Source organism: Chenopodium album, chromosome 4 (genome assembly GCF_948465745.1).
Source record: "Chenopodium album chromosome 4, dcCheAlbu1.1, whole genome shotgun sequence".
Lineage (NCBI taxonomy): Eukaryota > Viridiplantae > Streptophyta > Magnoliopsida > Caryophyllales > Amaranthaceae > Chenopodium > Chenopodium album.
The window spans coordinates 19,800,196-19,816,828 of record NC_137837.1 but is presented as its reverse complement, the minus strand read 5'-3'; the positions used below and the strand labels follow the sequence as shown (position 1 = coordinate 19,816,828).

At 33.4% G+C, this 16,633-nt stretch overlaps 2 protein-coding genes and 2 long non-coding RNA genes across 4 annotated transcripts; 1 reads left to right on the top strand and 3 right to left on the bottom strand.

Moving 5' to 3' along the window:
- Positions 1-544: 544 nt before the first annotated feature.
- On the bottom strand, positions 545-3,386 carry LOC145626804 (uncharacterized). Its single transcript, XR_014111079.1, has 4 exons — positions 3,161-3,386; positions 2,313-2,380; positions 2,111-2,176; positions 545-865 (listed from the first exon to the last, which is right to left on the bottom strand). It is a non-coding gene; the product is annotated as an uncharacterized LOC145626804 (long non-coding RNA).
- Positions 3,387-5,932: 2,546 nt separating this feature from the next.
- On the top strand, positions 5,933-7,085 carry LOC145626803 (uncharacterized). Its single transcript, XR_014111078.1, has 2 exons — positions 5,933-6,417; positions 6,881-7,085. It is a non-coding gene; the product is annotated as an uncharacterized LOC145626803 (long non-coding RNA).
- Positions 7,086-7,540: 455 nt separating this feature from the next.
- LOC145627760 (protein FAR-RED IMPAIRED RESPONSE 1-like) lies at positions 7,541-8,181 on the bottom strand. The gene is made up of 3 exons (XM_081680110.1): positions 7,918-8,181; positions 7,670-7,816; positions 7,541-7,564 (listed from the first exon to the last, which is right to left on the bottom strand). The coding sequence occupies exons 1-3, from the start codon at positions 8,179-8,181 to the stop codon at positions 7,541-7,543; spliced, it is 435 nt and encodes a 144-aa protein (XP_081536236.1).
- A 3,948-nt stretch (positions 8,182-12,129) lies between these two features.
- On the bottom strand, positions 12,130-15,969 carry LOC145629012 (glyceraldehyde-3-phosphate dehydrogenase A, chloroplastic-like). The gene is made up of 5 exons (XM_081681479.1): positions 15,816-15,969; positions 15,386-15,496; positions 13,775-14,079; positions 13,180-13,424; positions 12,130-12,900 (listed from the first exon to the last, which is right to left on the bottom strand). Exons 1-5 carry the CDS (start codon positions 15,855-15,857, stop codon positions 12,398-12,400), a joined length of 1,206 nt encoding a protein of 401 aa, XP_081537605.1. The 5' UTR covers positions 15,858-15,969; the 3' UTR covers positions 12,130-12,397.
- Positions 15,970-16,633: the final 664 nt, after the last annotated feature.

Below are 16,633 nucleotides of genomic sequence, written 5' to 3'. Positions count from 1 at the left end.
TAGGGTTACTTGTATGAGGTTAGGGTTACTTGTATTTTAATATAGGGTTACTTGTATTTTAATATAGGGTTACTTGTATTAGGTTACGGTTACTTTTATAGGGTCACTAGTGGAAAAATAGCTATCCGTAACGGGCAAAAACAACCAATCCGTAACGGGCAAGGGGCGTTACGAATGCGGCCGTTACGGATAAGCTACATTATTTGTAACGGGCAGTTAAAATGTCTGTTACGAATAACGGGTTATTCGTAACGGGCAGTTAAAATGCCCGTTACGAATAACGGGTTATTCGTAACGGGCAGTTAAAATGTCCGTTACAAATAACCCGTTATTTGTAACGGGCAGTTAAAATGTCCGTTACAAATAACCCGTTATTCGTAACGGGCTTTTAAAATGTCCGTTACGAATAACGGGTTATTCGTAACGAGCAGTTAAAATGCCCGTTACGAATACAATTGAAGCCAAATTAAAGAAATATGTAGCAGGGGATACCTGCTACCTGGTATGATGGTAATAATTTTTTTTTTTAAAAGGAAAAGGGGAATTCATATTACTTAATTAATCAAATCAAAAAGTTCAGGGTGTTATAGAAACTGCTTTAACAGGAAAACCCCAACAATTACAAAATATAAAATAAAAGCATGCTGTACTTGAGTTCCATAAATACGATTACATAAAGTGAGAGGAAGGTTCCTCAAAGCCTGTAGCCTAGATGCAGCTCTCCACCATATCAATTTCGTAGGCATTCTTGGCGCAATCCGGAATGGTGTTGTGCTTGATTATATCCCCCCTCCATATCAATTGCATGCCATTCGTGCACTGTTATTCCAACAATATCAGCTCCGTTGTCCGCAATTTTCATGACCTGCCAGTAATGTGATTAGGTTACCAAGAACTGGCTGAAAGTGTACAACATGAATACATGATAACCTTCTGATTTAATTGTGTGAGTGGATGTGCAATTCTTAAGTATACATTTGTGATTAGAACCAAGCAATCGATAGAGACCGCGTGTGATTATATTCCATTTACTATGAATTTGAAAGATGAATATACTCTAAAGCCAACCTATCCTCTTCAAAATGAATAACTCTGTCAGTTTATCAACTCTTGCATATCACAAGTACCCCCCCTCCCAAGCAGTCACCAGAAAGACGTATAGCCTACTCACAGACATTGAAACAATTCAGCTCATTCATGATTCCTAATAAGCAGTTGCAACACTTGAAACTACAATGCAGAATACATCTTCTATACCAACTATGAACCTCGACCCAGGAAGACAGTGGCCATGTATTAGACCTCAAAATCTAAGAATGCAACTACTTACTGAATTACTGATGCACTACAAGCTTTCAATCTTACAGATCAGCACAAGGACCTTTCTTTTTCTTTACTTTAAATCTATTTAGCAATTTATATTGTAGTTAGATTTTAACAGGTGGGAATAACACTAGACATTACTCACAGCAGTTTGCTAGATTAGAGCTACAACAATATATTATAAAAAATATAGATGAATCAAGTACATGCAAATTAATGTCATGCAATGCTCAAAGGAAAACAACTAAAAAAGTTGTGGCGATGCAAGGAGTGCTGGAGTGAAGCTTAAAAGGTAAAGTTTGTTTTTATCATTTTGTGAGTTGGTATAGTACATTAATTATTGCTCCCTCTGTCCTATAATATAGAACTAACCCAACTCTTTTAGCGTGATCTTCAAGTCATACCTTTCACCATCATATTAACAAAGATTATGAAAAGTTGATATTATAACACTTCACATTAAGATGAACCTAACAATATCTCACGAGTACATTTATTATACGTAATATTGAAAATTTTTAGTCCGTAAACTTTGACCACAGATGAAAAAAGGCACTATTATGAGACCCAGTGAGTGAGTAATATTATCATCGGAATAATTTTTCCCAAACTACTTATTTTTTTTTAAATGGTTCTTTATATCTTCAGGGATCTGAAGCCCAAATAATCAATAATGTGAACCACAAATACACTCAAAAATGCAAATGTGATCGGTAAAAAGAAGATTAAAATAGCAATTTATGACGAAAGATAAGCATTAAGATTTCAACAATGAATAGAAAACTACCTCCTCTGCACGCATCGTTCGGTACTGGTCATTTATATTTTCAATCTTTTCACTAGATGGAAAAATCTGCAACAGTAAAGATGATCAATTTGCATTCCACAAGTGTTCATATATAACAATACCAAAAGTACTTTCTACCATTAATTTAAAAAAAAAATAGCCATAACACAATAGATAAGGCGTGAAATAGCACAAGCTATACCCTGTAAATCTTGTGGTAAAAACCTTCAAGTAATCTGAGCTCTACACCAAGATGTGTGACAAATCCACCTATTTGAAAAAGAAAACAAAAAAATATATATGTATATAAGTGGCAAAGGAAGTCGTCACCTTTTTTTAATTGCCATGACATGCAAATTAATGTCATGCAATGCTCAATGCAAATTACCACTAAAAATGAACGAATTGGGGATATATTGATCGATTTTGGTAAAAAGCTCGAAGAACCCTAGAATTAATCAACATGCAATATCGGGTTTCTTAATTCTCTCTATATATGAACAAAAAAAATTACAAAAAAATTCTGCAATCAGGTATTAATCGGCAAAGATGAAGAACTAAATTCATTACTGATTGCATGTATTACTCGTTTCAATTAAAGAACATATTTTTTTTAGATTTATTATTCGTTTAGACATACAAAGGATAATCAAACCATAACCATTAGATTAACATACAAGAACCGACCAATTTTTTTTTAAAAAAATACAACAAATTAAAAAACAAAATCAAACAATCCTGCTACTCCACATTCCACAACGAAGCACAGTAAACTAATACCTCTAATTAGAACTTAAAGAAGACACAACCTAAACCCTTACACCTCTACAACACAAATCAAAAGCTAAAACTGGAAAAATTTAATTCGTCAAAGCGGTCGATGCACCAATCACTACTTAATTAATAATGTAGAATTCAGTACCCAAATTTCATAATTTATAAAAACACATACACCCAGAATCTAATTATTAGAATTACAAAATTCAAAAAACAATCAATTAATTTTGCAATAACCCGAATGCAAAAAATCAGCGAAAAAATGAAATCGACCTTAGGATCGAGAGAACCAGAGGAAGCGAGCTCATCACAAACCAAATCAGCAGTAGAAATATGAGGAACATCGAGAAGCTTCGAAAGACGAGTACCGTAAGTGCCTTTACCATGATGCTGAAGATGTGAGGTGAATGACGAGGAGGAGAGGATAGGAGAGAGAGGGAGTGAGGGACTGATGAGAGAGAAAGAGGTGAATGACGGCTGGTTTTTAGGTGAAACCCTAAAAAACCAAGTATTGGGCTCCTTTCATCAGTTGGGCCACATTTGGGTATTTGTATCGGGCACAATACGCCTGTTACGTGTAATATAGTATTCGTAACGGGCAAAATAGTGTCCGTTACGAATACTTATTTATTTGTAACGGGCACTAATTTGTCCGTTACAAATACATAATTATTCGTAACGGACACTATTTTGCCCGTTACGAATAAAAAGTATTCGTAACGGACATTATTTTGCCCGTTACGAATATCTTAATTGTAACGGGCAAAGCTTTGCCCATTACAAATAGCCTGTTACGAATGAGATTTTTTCCACTAGTGTGTTATTTGTATTTTAATATAGGGTTATTTGTATAGGGTTACTTTTATAAGGTTATTTGTATTTTAATATAGGGTTACTTGTATTTTTTTTATAGGGTTACTTCTATAAGGTTAGTGTTACTTTTATATGTGTTACTTTTATTATAAGGTTAGGGTTACTTGTATTTGGTTACTTGTATTTTAGTTTAGAGTTACTTGTATAGGGTTACTTGTATTTTAGTATAGGATTACTTGTATAGGTTACTTGTATTATTATTTTCTTGTATTGGTTATTTTTATTGGTTATTAGTAATCTACAAGTAATTACTACTTACTTGAAAATGAATGTTACTTGTATTATAAAATAATAATTTGATTGCAGTATGTATGAAAAAAAATAAGTCTAATTCAAAATTTTAAATAATTAAAATATATAATAAAAGTTTGATTACTGTAGCTAAATAATCTAGTATTAAAGTATGTATCACTCACTTATAGTCAATAATTCAAAACCTAAAATAACTTTGGGTTCTGAATTGGAGTTAATGTTCCAAATTCTCTAGCATTTCCTTTTGCTTGCATTGCTTTTGTTTCCTTTGCTTTAGGCTGCTTCCCTTTCTCAAAGTGCCCTTTTATTCTTTTGCTTCTTCCTTTTGTGTTAGCTTTTTTTGGATCCATGACTGCAGGAATATCTAGGTCTGGTGATGCTTCCTGATGATCAGTTGAAGTTTGTTGTTGATTACTTGTAGTTTCTTGTTGATCAAATGAGTTTTCCTTCTCCTTGTTCTTTTGCCATTCCCTTTTGAATTCATCTGCCTTCTCTTGTATCATTTTGAAATGTGCTTCTACCAAGTTTCGTGTCTCTTTGTGGTCTTGACATTTTATAAGTAGATTGTAGCTTCTTCTAGCCATTGTGTGACGCCAAGGCGTTAATTTGTCTGACTAAGATTCTTTTTTTGCTCCATCTTCATCTTTCTTTTTCCAGACATGTGCTTTTGCCATTTTAGACCATCTTGTTGAAATGTATAAGCTAGGAATTCTTGTCACATTATGATGATGCAAGATCTTGATACAATAATATCAAAGCCAACCAATTTCTTTGAAATTCTTGCAAGAACATGCTATTTTATTTTCAGCTTTGTTATATGTAACTTTTTGTCTGCTACTATCATCATACTCAATCTGCACTTGATAAAAGTAAAAATCTCCCACAGTAGCATAAAGATAGGTTATGCATCCAATTGAGTACATGAATTCCGTTTCAAAATATCTTAAAATAGTTTGAGTGTACACTTATGAAGCATGTTTAAGTAATCCAATAAAATGAATACTTGAGGTTGGGTTGGAATTTGAACATCTAAAATCAGCATCAGACTCATTCTTTCTCCACCTCATCACTGTTTGATTGAAAATTTTGAAGAAATCTGTCAGGCTTGTGTTTTTGTTGGACTTAAACCCAACTGCATTATTTGCACTTTCACTTCTTTGTGATGATAGTATACCAGCAGAAAAAAGTCTTTACTTAATGCTATACACTATTTTTCTCTCAAACCATACAACCTTTTAAACCATTCATTGTTTTCAAGTTTGTATTTGGCAATCATAGAATCCCAACATTTCTGTAAATTCAGATTTATAAGTAATGGTTTAGAATACAAGTAATTAAGAATAAAAGTGAAATTATGGTTACTTGTTAAAAATGTAAAAGTAATAGTTACTTGTTAAAATTTATGGTTACTTGTTAAAATTTGTAAGTAATGGTCACTTCTAAACTATACAAGTAATTATAAAACCATTGTTAAAATTTGTAAGTGTTACTTATAAAATATACAAGTAACTATACACGTAACATCATACAAGTAACCATAAAACCATTACACGTAACCTCATAATTATAATGGTTACTTGTATTCACTACTACAAAAATGCTCAAAGAGACCCGAAATAAGAGACCCGTTAATTAAATAACCGGTCTATTTGTTTCAAGAGACCCAATGTCGCAAATAATCGGTCCCTTTGATATTGTGTTAAGAGGTGAAAATTTAAGAGAGACCATTTACCGTAGATAACAGGTCTCTCGTAGTTTTTTTAATTTGAAATTTAACAGGGGAGAGACCTAACTGCAACTTAACCGGTCTCTTTTAAGTTTTTTTATTTGAAAATTAAAAAGGGAGAGACCTATATGGAACTTAATCAGTCTCTCTTAGGTTTTTTTTTTTTTTTTTTTGAATTAAAAAAGGGAGAGACACGTATACAAGTTAACCGGTCTCCCTTTACTCACAAAATAAAATATGAAACCCTAACACTTCACTTTCAATCCGCCTCCAGCATTCCATCTCCTTCCTTTACCTTTCATTCTCTCTTCTCCCTTTCCTCTTAATTTGATTTCCTCCCCTTCACCTTTGAATTCCCCTGTTTGGAGCCTCGAAATCGTTTGAGAGATGTGTGGTTGAAGGGGAATAACGTTTTGATTTTGCGATGAATCTCCATGTTGTTGCAGTGATTTATTGAAGTTTGAGAGGTTTGATGATGAAGCGATTCCAGTTCTCGAACAAGCGATTTAAGTTCTGGATGTTTCGAAAGGAGTTTTATGGGTTTATGCAGTTAGATGATACTCATTTTATGTTGGGTCATCTTGACAAATCAATCGATTGTTATAAATTAAGATGGGTTGAAGATCTAGATTCAATGCAAATTCTTGGGGATCTGATCCCAAATTTGCCGAAACTACTTGTAGGTCTCTTCTTCTTGGATTTGTTTTTTTTTAATTGATTATTATTTATGTATTTTGGTTTTTGTTTTATCTTTTGTTGTGGTTTCAATGTCAGTTGATTTTTTATCTGTTTGATGTATTTTGCACTATAGTTTTTGCGGTTAGACTTTTTGGGTTGTGCGGTATTATCATTGTTATCATCATTTTCATTAGCAAAACATATGTGTTCATGAACTGTAGACTTGTAGTAATGGATCCCCATCTAATTTACATGGATGGAAATATTAGATTTGTTTTAGCAAATTTCATGTTCATCATTCATTTAATTGCTACCATGAATTTACAGTTTTTTTTTTTTTTTGGATGAGTTGATCTTTTATTTTATTAGTTCATTTTTCACTTAATTTTTCTCAACGAATGTTTAATTTTGTGGTTATTCTCAAATATTATGATTGATTCATTGTGTGCCTTTTGCTTTGACAGATTTGCTTGTTTTCACACAAGAATCTCAAAACAAAGGAGAGAGGAAGAAATTGGAGTACTCAAGTTACATGTTTGATATAGTTATACGTATATATTACATTAATTCATGTATATATTTTTACTAGAATTTAATTAAAGTTTGTTAAAATTCTTTGTATCATAGTACAAATATTAATGTGGCGATGTTATTCTCTTTTAATTTTATCGATTTAAATATAGCATAAATCAAATTAAATTAGCAATAATTTTTTTTTTTAAATGCACCCAAAGAGACCTGTTAAGTGAAATAGGCGGTCTCAGTTTACCAAAAAAAAAGACTGCCTAACCTTAATAGGTAGTCTCTTTTTTCCCAAAAAAAGAGACTGTCTATCTTAGATAGGCGGTCTCAGCTTTCTCAATATGGAGACCGCCTTAAATAAAGCAGTCTCTTTGCCAAAGTGACCGCCTCTAAGGCAGTCTCTTTGGCTAATTTGGACGGGTCTTTTTGGCCATTTTTGTAGTAGTGATTATGTTACATGTAATATTTACTTGCATTGTATTATACGGTTACCTGTATTGAAGTTACTTGTATTAAGGTTACTTGTATTATATAATTTCTAGTGAGGTTACTTGTATTATATGTGTTGTATTATATGTTTACTTGCATTGAGGTTACTTGTATTATATAGTTTCAAGTGAAGTTACCTGTATTATATGGTTACTTGTATTGAGGTTACTTGTATTATGTATTATATGGTTACTTGTATTAAGATCACTTACTTGTATTAGGAAGATAGTTATAAAGGTTACCTGAAATTCTTCCTCTGTCACACATCCTAGAAGACATTTGTTGAATGCATCTTTGAATGAGGTATCTCTTTTCAGTGCTCCAAATCTTGATACATCATTCTTTATAAGATGCCAAATACATAATATGTGTCTTGAGTGAGGAAGGACCTACAACATTGTAAATGAATTATACTGTTAAAATTCTGTTGTGTTTTTTTATTTTTTAAAGAGTTGATCTTACTGAAATTATAAGCTAATTCATAAATCACCATTTCAATTGCTTTAGACATTTCCAAGTCTTGATCTGTAAATATTGAAGCAGGTTCACTACCTCCCATTGACTTTTTAAAAGTGTCTAACACCCACTCAAAAGTTTCTATTTTCTCATCAGCAATAAAAGCACATCCAAACATTACATTCAGCCAGTGATTATCGAGACCAACAATAGGGGCACACATAAGGTTATATTTGTTTGTCCTATATGTGGTATCAAACACAACAATATCTCCATAAATTTGAAAATCTTCCTTCATTTCAGAATCTCTCCAAAAAAATAGCAGTAAGTTTGTTTTCATTTTCACCACCTCCTAACTTAAATCTGAAAAAGAAATTCAGAAGTTACTTGTTTTGGTAATAGAAGTTACTGGTATAAGTAGATGAAATTAATAGAATTTAGTTTACTTATTACTATTAAAAGTAGGAGTTACTTGAAGAAGAAATCATCATCTTCAGCTTGCCTTTTGTATAATCTATCTATTACTGTTTGTGCATCACCTCCTTGAATTTCTTTCATTTTCTTCCTTGAAATGTAATTGTAATGATCCGTTATAGTGTGTCCTACAAGTTCTTCTCCACCAGCTTCACTACTTATTAATCTAAATGCATCTGCTGGTCTTAACCCACTGTCTGCCATTAAATTAATGACTTTTGCCTTTTCTTCTGTTATCTTTTTCTCTGATCTATGTAAATGTTTCCAAACACTTCTTGTCAACTCATGGTTATGTGCTATAACATGCTGTTCAACTACAAACATTCCTTCTTTGTTTTTTTTGCCCTAATGAATGCATTGCAACCAGTTCTAGTATAAGGTACTTGATGTGTTCTTTTTTTTTTGTTTTCACTTGGTGGAGGGGGTGTTCTTTTACCTTTTTGTACACATTTGAATCCTTCTTAGAACAAACAAAATCCTTTCCTTTAATTTCTCTGTGTTTCCCTTGTGTATACCTTGTTGTTGAATGTCTTATACTAAATCCGTCCTACAACCATAGCATGAAGCCTATATTGCTCATATATTTCATCCAAAGTTAAGGCTGTAAAACCTAGTAGACTTCCTGCAAAATCATCCAATTGTAGTTCAGCTTGATTTCCACTTTCTTCTATCAATGTGCTATGACTTGTTTCTGCAGTACTTGTATTCATTTCTGCAAATTATAAACTGAATTTATGAATATATAGCTTGAAATTGACACAATACATATGAGTTATTACATCTAGGGTTATTTGTAAATTTTTTTATTGTATAATATGAGGTTACTTGTTATGGTGCACTAGAGTTACCTATAAGCTTTTTAAAGTAGTGGATTACTTGTTTTCCAATAGTTACTTGTATATAATCAGGGGTTACTTGTTAGAAAGCACTAGGTTTAATTGTAAGTTTTTTGAAGTAGAGTTACTTGTTGTTAATTATTAAAGTAGAGTTACTTGTTAGATTTTTTTGAAAGGGGAGTTACTTGTTAGTTATTAATGATATAATATGGGGTTACTCGTTGTTACTTATTAATGACATAAAAATGTTGGGTTACTTGTTGCACTAGGGTTATTTGTATAATTTTTTACTGTATAATATGAGGTTATTTGTTATAGTGCACTAGGGTTACCTGTAATCTTTTTAAAGTAGTGGATTACTTGTTTTCCAATGGTTACTTGTATATAATCAGAGGTTACTTGTTAGAAAGCACTAGGGTTACTTGTAAGTTTTTTAAAGTAGAGTTACTTGTTGTTAGTTATTAATGTCATTATATGGGGTTAGTTACTTGTTACAGTACACTAGGGTTACTTGTAAGCTATTTCAAGTAATGCATTACTTGTTATCCAATGGTCACATGTAAATAATCAGTGGTTACTTGTAAGTTTTTAAAGTAGAGTTATTTGTTATATTTTTTAGAAAGATGAGTTACTTGTTGTTATTTATTAATGATATAATATGGGGTTACTTGTTATAGTGCATTACGGTTACTTGTAAGATTTTTCAAGTAAAATTTCTTGTTAGTTGTAATCTAAGTGTTATACATTTATTATAGGGGTTATTTGTAATCCTAGTATATTATAAGGGTATATTATAGGGTTACTTGTAAGCTTTTTCAAGTATTGGATTACTTTTTATTATTAATGACATAGTGGGATTACTTGTTGAACTAGGGTTACTTGTAAATTTTTTAAATTAGTTATTAAAGACATAATATGAGTGTTACTTGTTATCCAATGGTTACATGTATATAATCAGGGGTTACTTGTAATACTAGTGTATTATAGGGGTTACTTGTTATAAGTTATTACACGCACATTTATAATAGGGGTTACTTGTTATCCTAGTATATTACACGGGTTACTTGTAAACCTAGTGTATTATAGGGGTTAGTTGTAATACTTGTAGATTTTACAGAATTCAATAGAGTTACTTATTCATTCATATTTTTTACTTATTAAATGATAAACACAATGTAGATTTTACCTTGTATGTCGTTGTTGACATCAATTACTTCAATTTGTTTGTATCTGTGTTCATCTTCCAAATCCAATACCTGATTATTGGTTTGGATTTCGAGATTCATCAATGAATCCTCAATTTGCTCAATCTCTATTGATTCCTGCGAATCAGGTAATTGTTCGAATTCTTCTGCCATAGCTATTCTTGAATTTCTGAAATAAAAATGGATCGAGTTTTCAATTCGATTTTTCTTCGTTTTTATCGCCCTTCTGGAAGAATGAGTTTCGCCGCAATAAATTTTTTTTCTGGGTTTTAGGGTTTAGGGATTTGTGCACGTCTTTTTTATAGTCATTTAGTTTCATTTAGCGCGTGTGATCAATCCCGTTTTGCGCGACTATACTCCGTTATTTTTGCTGACATGGCAGCAAGCCGCACCATGTGGCCTGCTGCACCAAAAAGGCGCCGAGCCTCAATAACTCTCCATTAAAGAAGGAAACTTTAGCTCGCGATTGCTATAATTAACCTAATTTCAAAAAAGGTAAGTTGTTTTAATTAATGTAAGTGCTTGTTAATTTTGTTGGTCTTCTAATTTTCGTAAAAAAGGGATTTTAATTGAAAATTAGGGTTATTGTTTTGAGACTAATTTATGCCCACCAATGTTTTTAGGATGGAATTAGCTCTTGAGGGTCAAAAGTGCTATTGTAGTCTTTGATTCTTTTTTTATTTTTATTTTTTATGTTCTTGCTCTATTGGGCTTCAAATGAAGAAAGGGTGTGAGGAGGTGGGTGGAGTTTTTGGGTGGATGGGGTGGATTAATGGGGGTGCGTGGAATTTTCATCGAAGTAGATTTATTGGGTGAGATGGTGTTGGTGAGGGTGGTAGTGAGTTGGTGGTGGCGGTGAGGTGGTGTTGGTGGGGGTGGCAATGAGGTGGTAGTGGTGGTGAGGTGTGTTGGTGAGGGAAAAGGGAAAAAATAAATAAAGGAACGTGGTTTTATGAGATCATGTCACCCTCATGTTCGAAGTCTAACGTCGGAAAACCAAGTTAAAGACTTGAAACCGGTGTTAATTCGTAAAAAAAAAGCCTTATTTTAGGTGTACTTTCACAAGAAATTTTTAATAAACTTTTTTTTTTTTTAAATGTTTAGTTTTTTAAGTGTTTAGTTCAGTTTTTTTTTTTTTTTTTTTTTTTTTTTGGAAACCAAAGGGGGTGTTTGGTAAGTGGGAATTGGGGCTTGGGAATGGGAATTGGAGGGGTGGGAGTATGTATTGCTTTGTTTATTTTGTGAGAAGGGCAATTGTAGGTGGGATTGAGAATGGGAATAAAATTAGTCTATTCCCATGATTTTATTACTGGGGGGGGGGGGGGGGGAGGGGGAAGTAATAGAGATGGAGATTGAGAATATATAGAAAAAGGTCATTTTGCCATTAATGAAAGCATAAGGATATAATATTAGTAAGGGAGTTATTGTAAATTTGCTATTTATTCTCAATCAATTCCCTTCACACTCCAAATAAGGGATTGATGTCAATATTTTATTGAATTCCCAACTATAAATCCCAATCCCATTCCCAACCCACTAATCCTCAAATTCCCATTCCCACTTGCCAAACGCCCCGCAAGTGTTTAGTTGAGTTTGATTGAAATGCTTCGTATATATAAAAGGACTATTGAGTGATCATTCATATTCTAGTGTCACTTGTATGCCATTTTTATTGTTTTCTAACCACACAACAATATAGTTCGGTAAACAAGGACAAATACTCAAGTTGCATGAAAGAAAGTGCAGTGTATTACCAAGAACCATTGATAAGAAGCAATTACCCATCATCACAATATATCTGTTTCTCCCACATAATAATTAATTTATATGCACGAATACTTGAATTCTGTCCTATACAAGTTTGAAAAAGATCTCTTATTACAAAAAGAAGAAAACAATTACTAAGAACATGGGAAAATTGGTGATCATTTTACTACTAAGTATGATCAATGAGGCAAAGGAAGTGAGTTTGTTTTGTTTAACAAATTAACAAGATCAATTACTGCCATTTGTTAGCAACAATGTCAGCTAGATCAACAACTCTTTGAGAGTAACCCCATTCATTATCATACCACGCGATAACTTTCACCATATCATCTCCCATAACCATGGTCAAGGAAGAATCGACAGTTGAAGAAACGTCGGTGCATCTGAAGTCAACAGACACCAGAGGCTCATCACAGACTGACAGAATGCCTTTGAGTTCGTTGTCAGCGGACTCTCTGAAGGCAGCATTAACTTCTTCAGCGAAGGTTTTCTTGGTGACTTGGACGACAAGGTCTACCACTGAGACGTTGGGGGTAGGGACACGGAGAGCAATTCCGTTAAGCTTGCCTTTGAGACTAGGGAGGACTAAGGCAACAGCCTTAGCTGCACCAGTTGATGTTGGGACAATGTTTAAGGCTGCTGCTCTTGCACGCCTTAGATCCCTGTGGCTAGCATCGAGGAGTCTTTGGTCTCCGGTGTAGGAGTGGGTGGTGGTCATGGTTCCCTTGATGATGCCTGCCAAATGAAAATATTTATAGAGATTAACACAAATAACATCTATAACAATGATCATAGTAAATACTACTTCCGTTACATATGATGTGCAATTTTTGAATTTTTCATATCTAACAAATAATACCAAAAGTAGCACATAATATGTAACAGAGGTATCTTTGCAAGGGTGATTATTTTCGAGGATATAAAATTTTCATTAGATGAATAATTTGAAGGGTCATTGTCTACTAGGAAAAAGGCTTTAATGAGTTAAAAGATTGAATGAATGAATATACGTACCAAATTTCTGGTCGAGAACCTTAACAAAGGGAGCCAAGCAGTTAGTGGTACAGGAAGCGTTACTGATGATGGTGTCTGAATGACTGTAACCTTCCTCGTTGACACCTACAACATAGGTTGGGATGTCTCCCTTTCCTGGGGCTGTAATCAACACCTTCTTTGCCCCTGCTTCTAAGTGCTTCCCTGCACCCTCTCTGTCTACGAACACACCTGTACCCTCGATAACCAAGTCGATGCCCAAGTCCCTGCACCACAATGCATAACCAACATTTATACAATGTACATCAGTAATGGCAACAGAAATGTTGCAACTATATCTTTTTTTTTTTTTTTTTTTTTTTTTTTTTACAACAGTTGCAACTATATCTGAGATAATACTAATAAGAACATGAAAAACTGTGCTGTATGCACTGCTATTGTCAATATCAGAACATCAAACCAAGTCTAAGGTCTTCTCTTTTCAATGATCAATGAAAATCATTTTCAATCAGAATAAACACAGGTATAAGTAAAAATAATTCGATCAACAAACAGGGGAAACGGAGTACTATAACATACAGAAAAGATTGTAACATATTGTAGAGTGAGTACTAACCCCCAAGGTAGGTTTGAAGGGTTTCTGTCAGAAACAACTTGGATGAGTTTGCCGTCAACAGAGATGGCATTGTCCCCAGATGGCTTAACATCAGCGTCGAATGTGCCAAGGATGGAGTCGTACTTGAGGAGGTGGGAAGCTTGTTTCACACCTCCAGTGTCGTTGATGACTACGACATCAAGGGGAGAGTCCTTCCTACCGTGCCAACACCTTAGAAAGTTCCTTCCAATCCTTCCGAATCCATTGATTGCTACCTTGAGTTTTGCCTCAACAACACCTTTCTGGCTACTTCTGTTTCCACCAACCTAACAAAAATGCAAAAAGGCAATTCATCTTAGGAGACTTGGATTCAGGATTTTATGTACTAACACTTCAGTACAAAGTTTATGCTATATAATCTTGGCAATGTAACATATTACTGTCCTAAGCTACATGACTGTTAACTTGAACAGGGGAAAAAAAAAAAACAAACAAAAACTAACTATCCCTCTACGTTACATACATCATAAAATGATAAGGCACTTCAATTAGAAGCAAAGTCTCAAAGAGAGCCACAAAAAACATGATGTAGATAAGACTTCATCCCAAATACCACCCCATGACTTTTTTTTTTTTTTTTTTTTTTTTAGAGGTACCAACCCAAGACTTTAATTGACCAAATTAGTTGTCATTCCCAAATATATGTACCACTCATATAGAAATGAAGCGATAGAGAATAATTATCAAATAGAATTGGGTCTCTCAAACGGAAGTGGGAGTTGACAAAAATACGAAAGGTTGAAAATAAAATTGTAAAAGTTAATACAATTTAAGAAGAAAAGGCTATAAAAAAAAAATTAAAAAAAAAAATTAAAAAAAAAAAACTTAAAAAAAACTTAAGAAGAAAAGGATAGTGGGACTATTAAAATGTTAAATGTCACGAACCAAAGAAAATTGTGTTATTTTAATTTATAACTTAAAAAACATACCTAAAAAAAAAAGTCTCCAAATTAAGTGGTAATTTTGTAAATAAGTCAAGAACTTTTTCATTAATGTGATCTCATACTTGTTGCTTTTATTAGGAAAATGTCATGCTCATTGAATAAAGTTATTGTTTATTTGCAAAGTTGTCATTTAATTTGGAAACATTTTTTTTTTATAAATATTGTAGCTTTCAAGTTGATAGTTGAGTGTATATTTTGAACTTAAATGACGATAAAGTCCAAATACTTCTAGAGTTCTATCATATTATTCACAAACTAATGAAGAAACTTTAACAATGTAACAATGTAAAATTTTTCTTATTTGTCTTTTATGTGGCCTTCAATGCGTATTTTTTAATATACTAATTATATAATTAAGCAATGTCAGTAAAAGTTTTTCACATTTATTGCAAATTTGCAAACGAGTAGAACTTCATTGAACGGATCGGCGGGACTATAAACAATCACTGGCTCACTAATCTTCCAAAAATAAATCAAAGTTTAACTTTTAAAACAGCAGGATTCAAAGAAAGTTATTGTACTTTTGCTTTTTGGCACATTTAGATTCCAGAATAAAAATTCCTAATGCCATTGTTACATACGTAGGACGTACTTGCTAACAAAGATAAAATAAAGGGGAAAAACTTACGGCATTAGTCTGGAAGGCCACTAAAGCTACCAAATCATCAGAACCCTTACGAGCAAAGGGAAGAGATGAAGTGTGTAGACCAGCAAATTCAGAGAATCCCTTGTTGTAAACCTGTCATACCATATCACAAGGAAAAAAAAAATATTACTTCGTATAAATTAAATCATTGTATATCGACTTAATGAAAGTGTTACAACTTATAAATGTATACTGTCACACTGGTCACTATGACACTTTACACTAGTTACCAGTGTCTGACAATCGTTGTAACCAATGATACTTTGAGTGTGATCACCAACAACATAATGTTTATGTTGGTGATCAGTGTCAAATTATGAAGTATCATGGAGAGACAATGAGCTAGCTAGCTAGTTCGCTTTGTATTATTAAATAGGTAACGAATAAAGAAAGATTAAAAAGAATTAATAACCCGGAGAGACGGATTGGCAATGGAGAGCATGTTGGAAGCCATGCTCTTCTCCTAGCAGCAACAATTTAGAGAAGAACAGTGAAGTAATAGAAGTAGAATAAGATGATGTTGTTATGTTCATAAGAGAAGTCATATTACAAGCCATAAAAAAAAGAAGATAAGATTATTGATAGCCTCTCAATTAACGTATGGTTGTGATTTTGTTGGCTTGCTTATTTTCTCCACCCATTTCTTATTCTTTTCCCTTCTGTCAAATCTTATTGGTTTCCACATACTCAATGTTAGTGGGCCAAACCTTACCTATTGTAACTCCACCTCTCTTTTAAGGACCCAAACCCATAAGTATTCAAATCACTAACCAAAATTTTGGTATTGGATTGGTGTTAGTTGGCCTCATTATTCTTTAACAAACTAGCACATGTTTCTGACCTTGTTTATTTAGTTTTATTTTATCTATTATTGACTTGAAATAAATAATTAATTTAGACAAATTTGTTTCGAATCTGAGATACTCTCTCGGTGTTTTAATTAGTGTCACACTTACTAAATCCCCACTCCTATCCCCAAAAATGCCACTCATAGCAACCACCCCCACACCACTGAAACCAACCTAAATCCAAACCCCAAAGCCTCCCACTAACAAAGTAACGCCTCCACCATATGCCGAAAAACAAACAAAAATGGGGTGAGGCCTGAGGGGAATGTTTCCGATGTGAGGAGAAGGGAGGGAGGTCAGAATTGTGGGGTTTGGATTGAAGACGATGGTTTTAGGGGAGGGGGGATGGTCGGCTAGGGAAATGGGTTGTCACCAGCGTTAG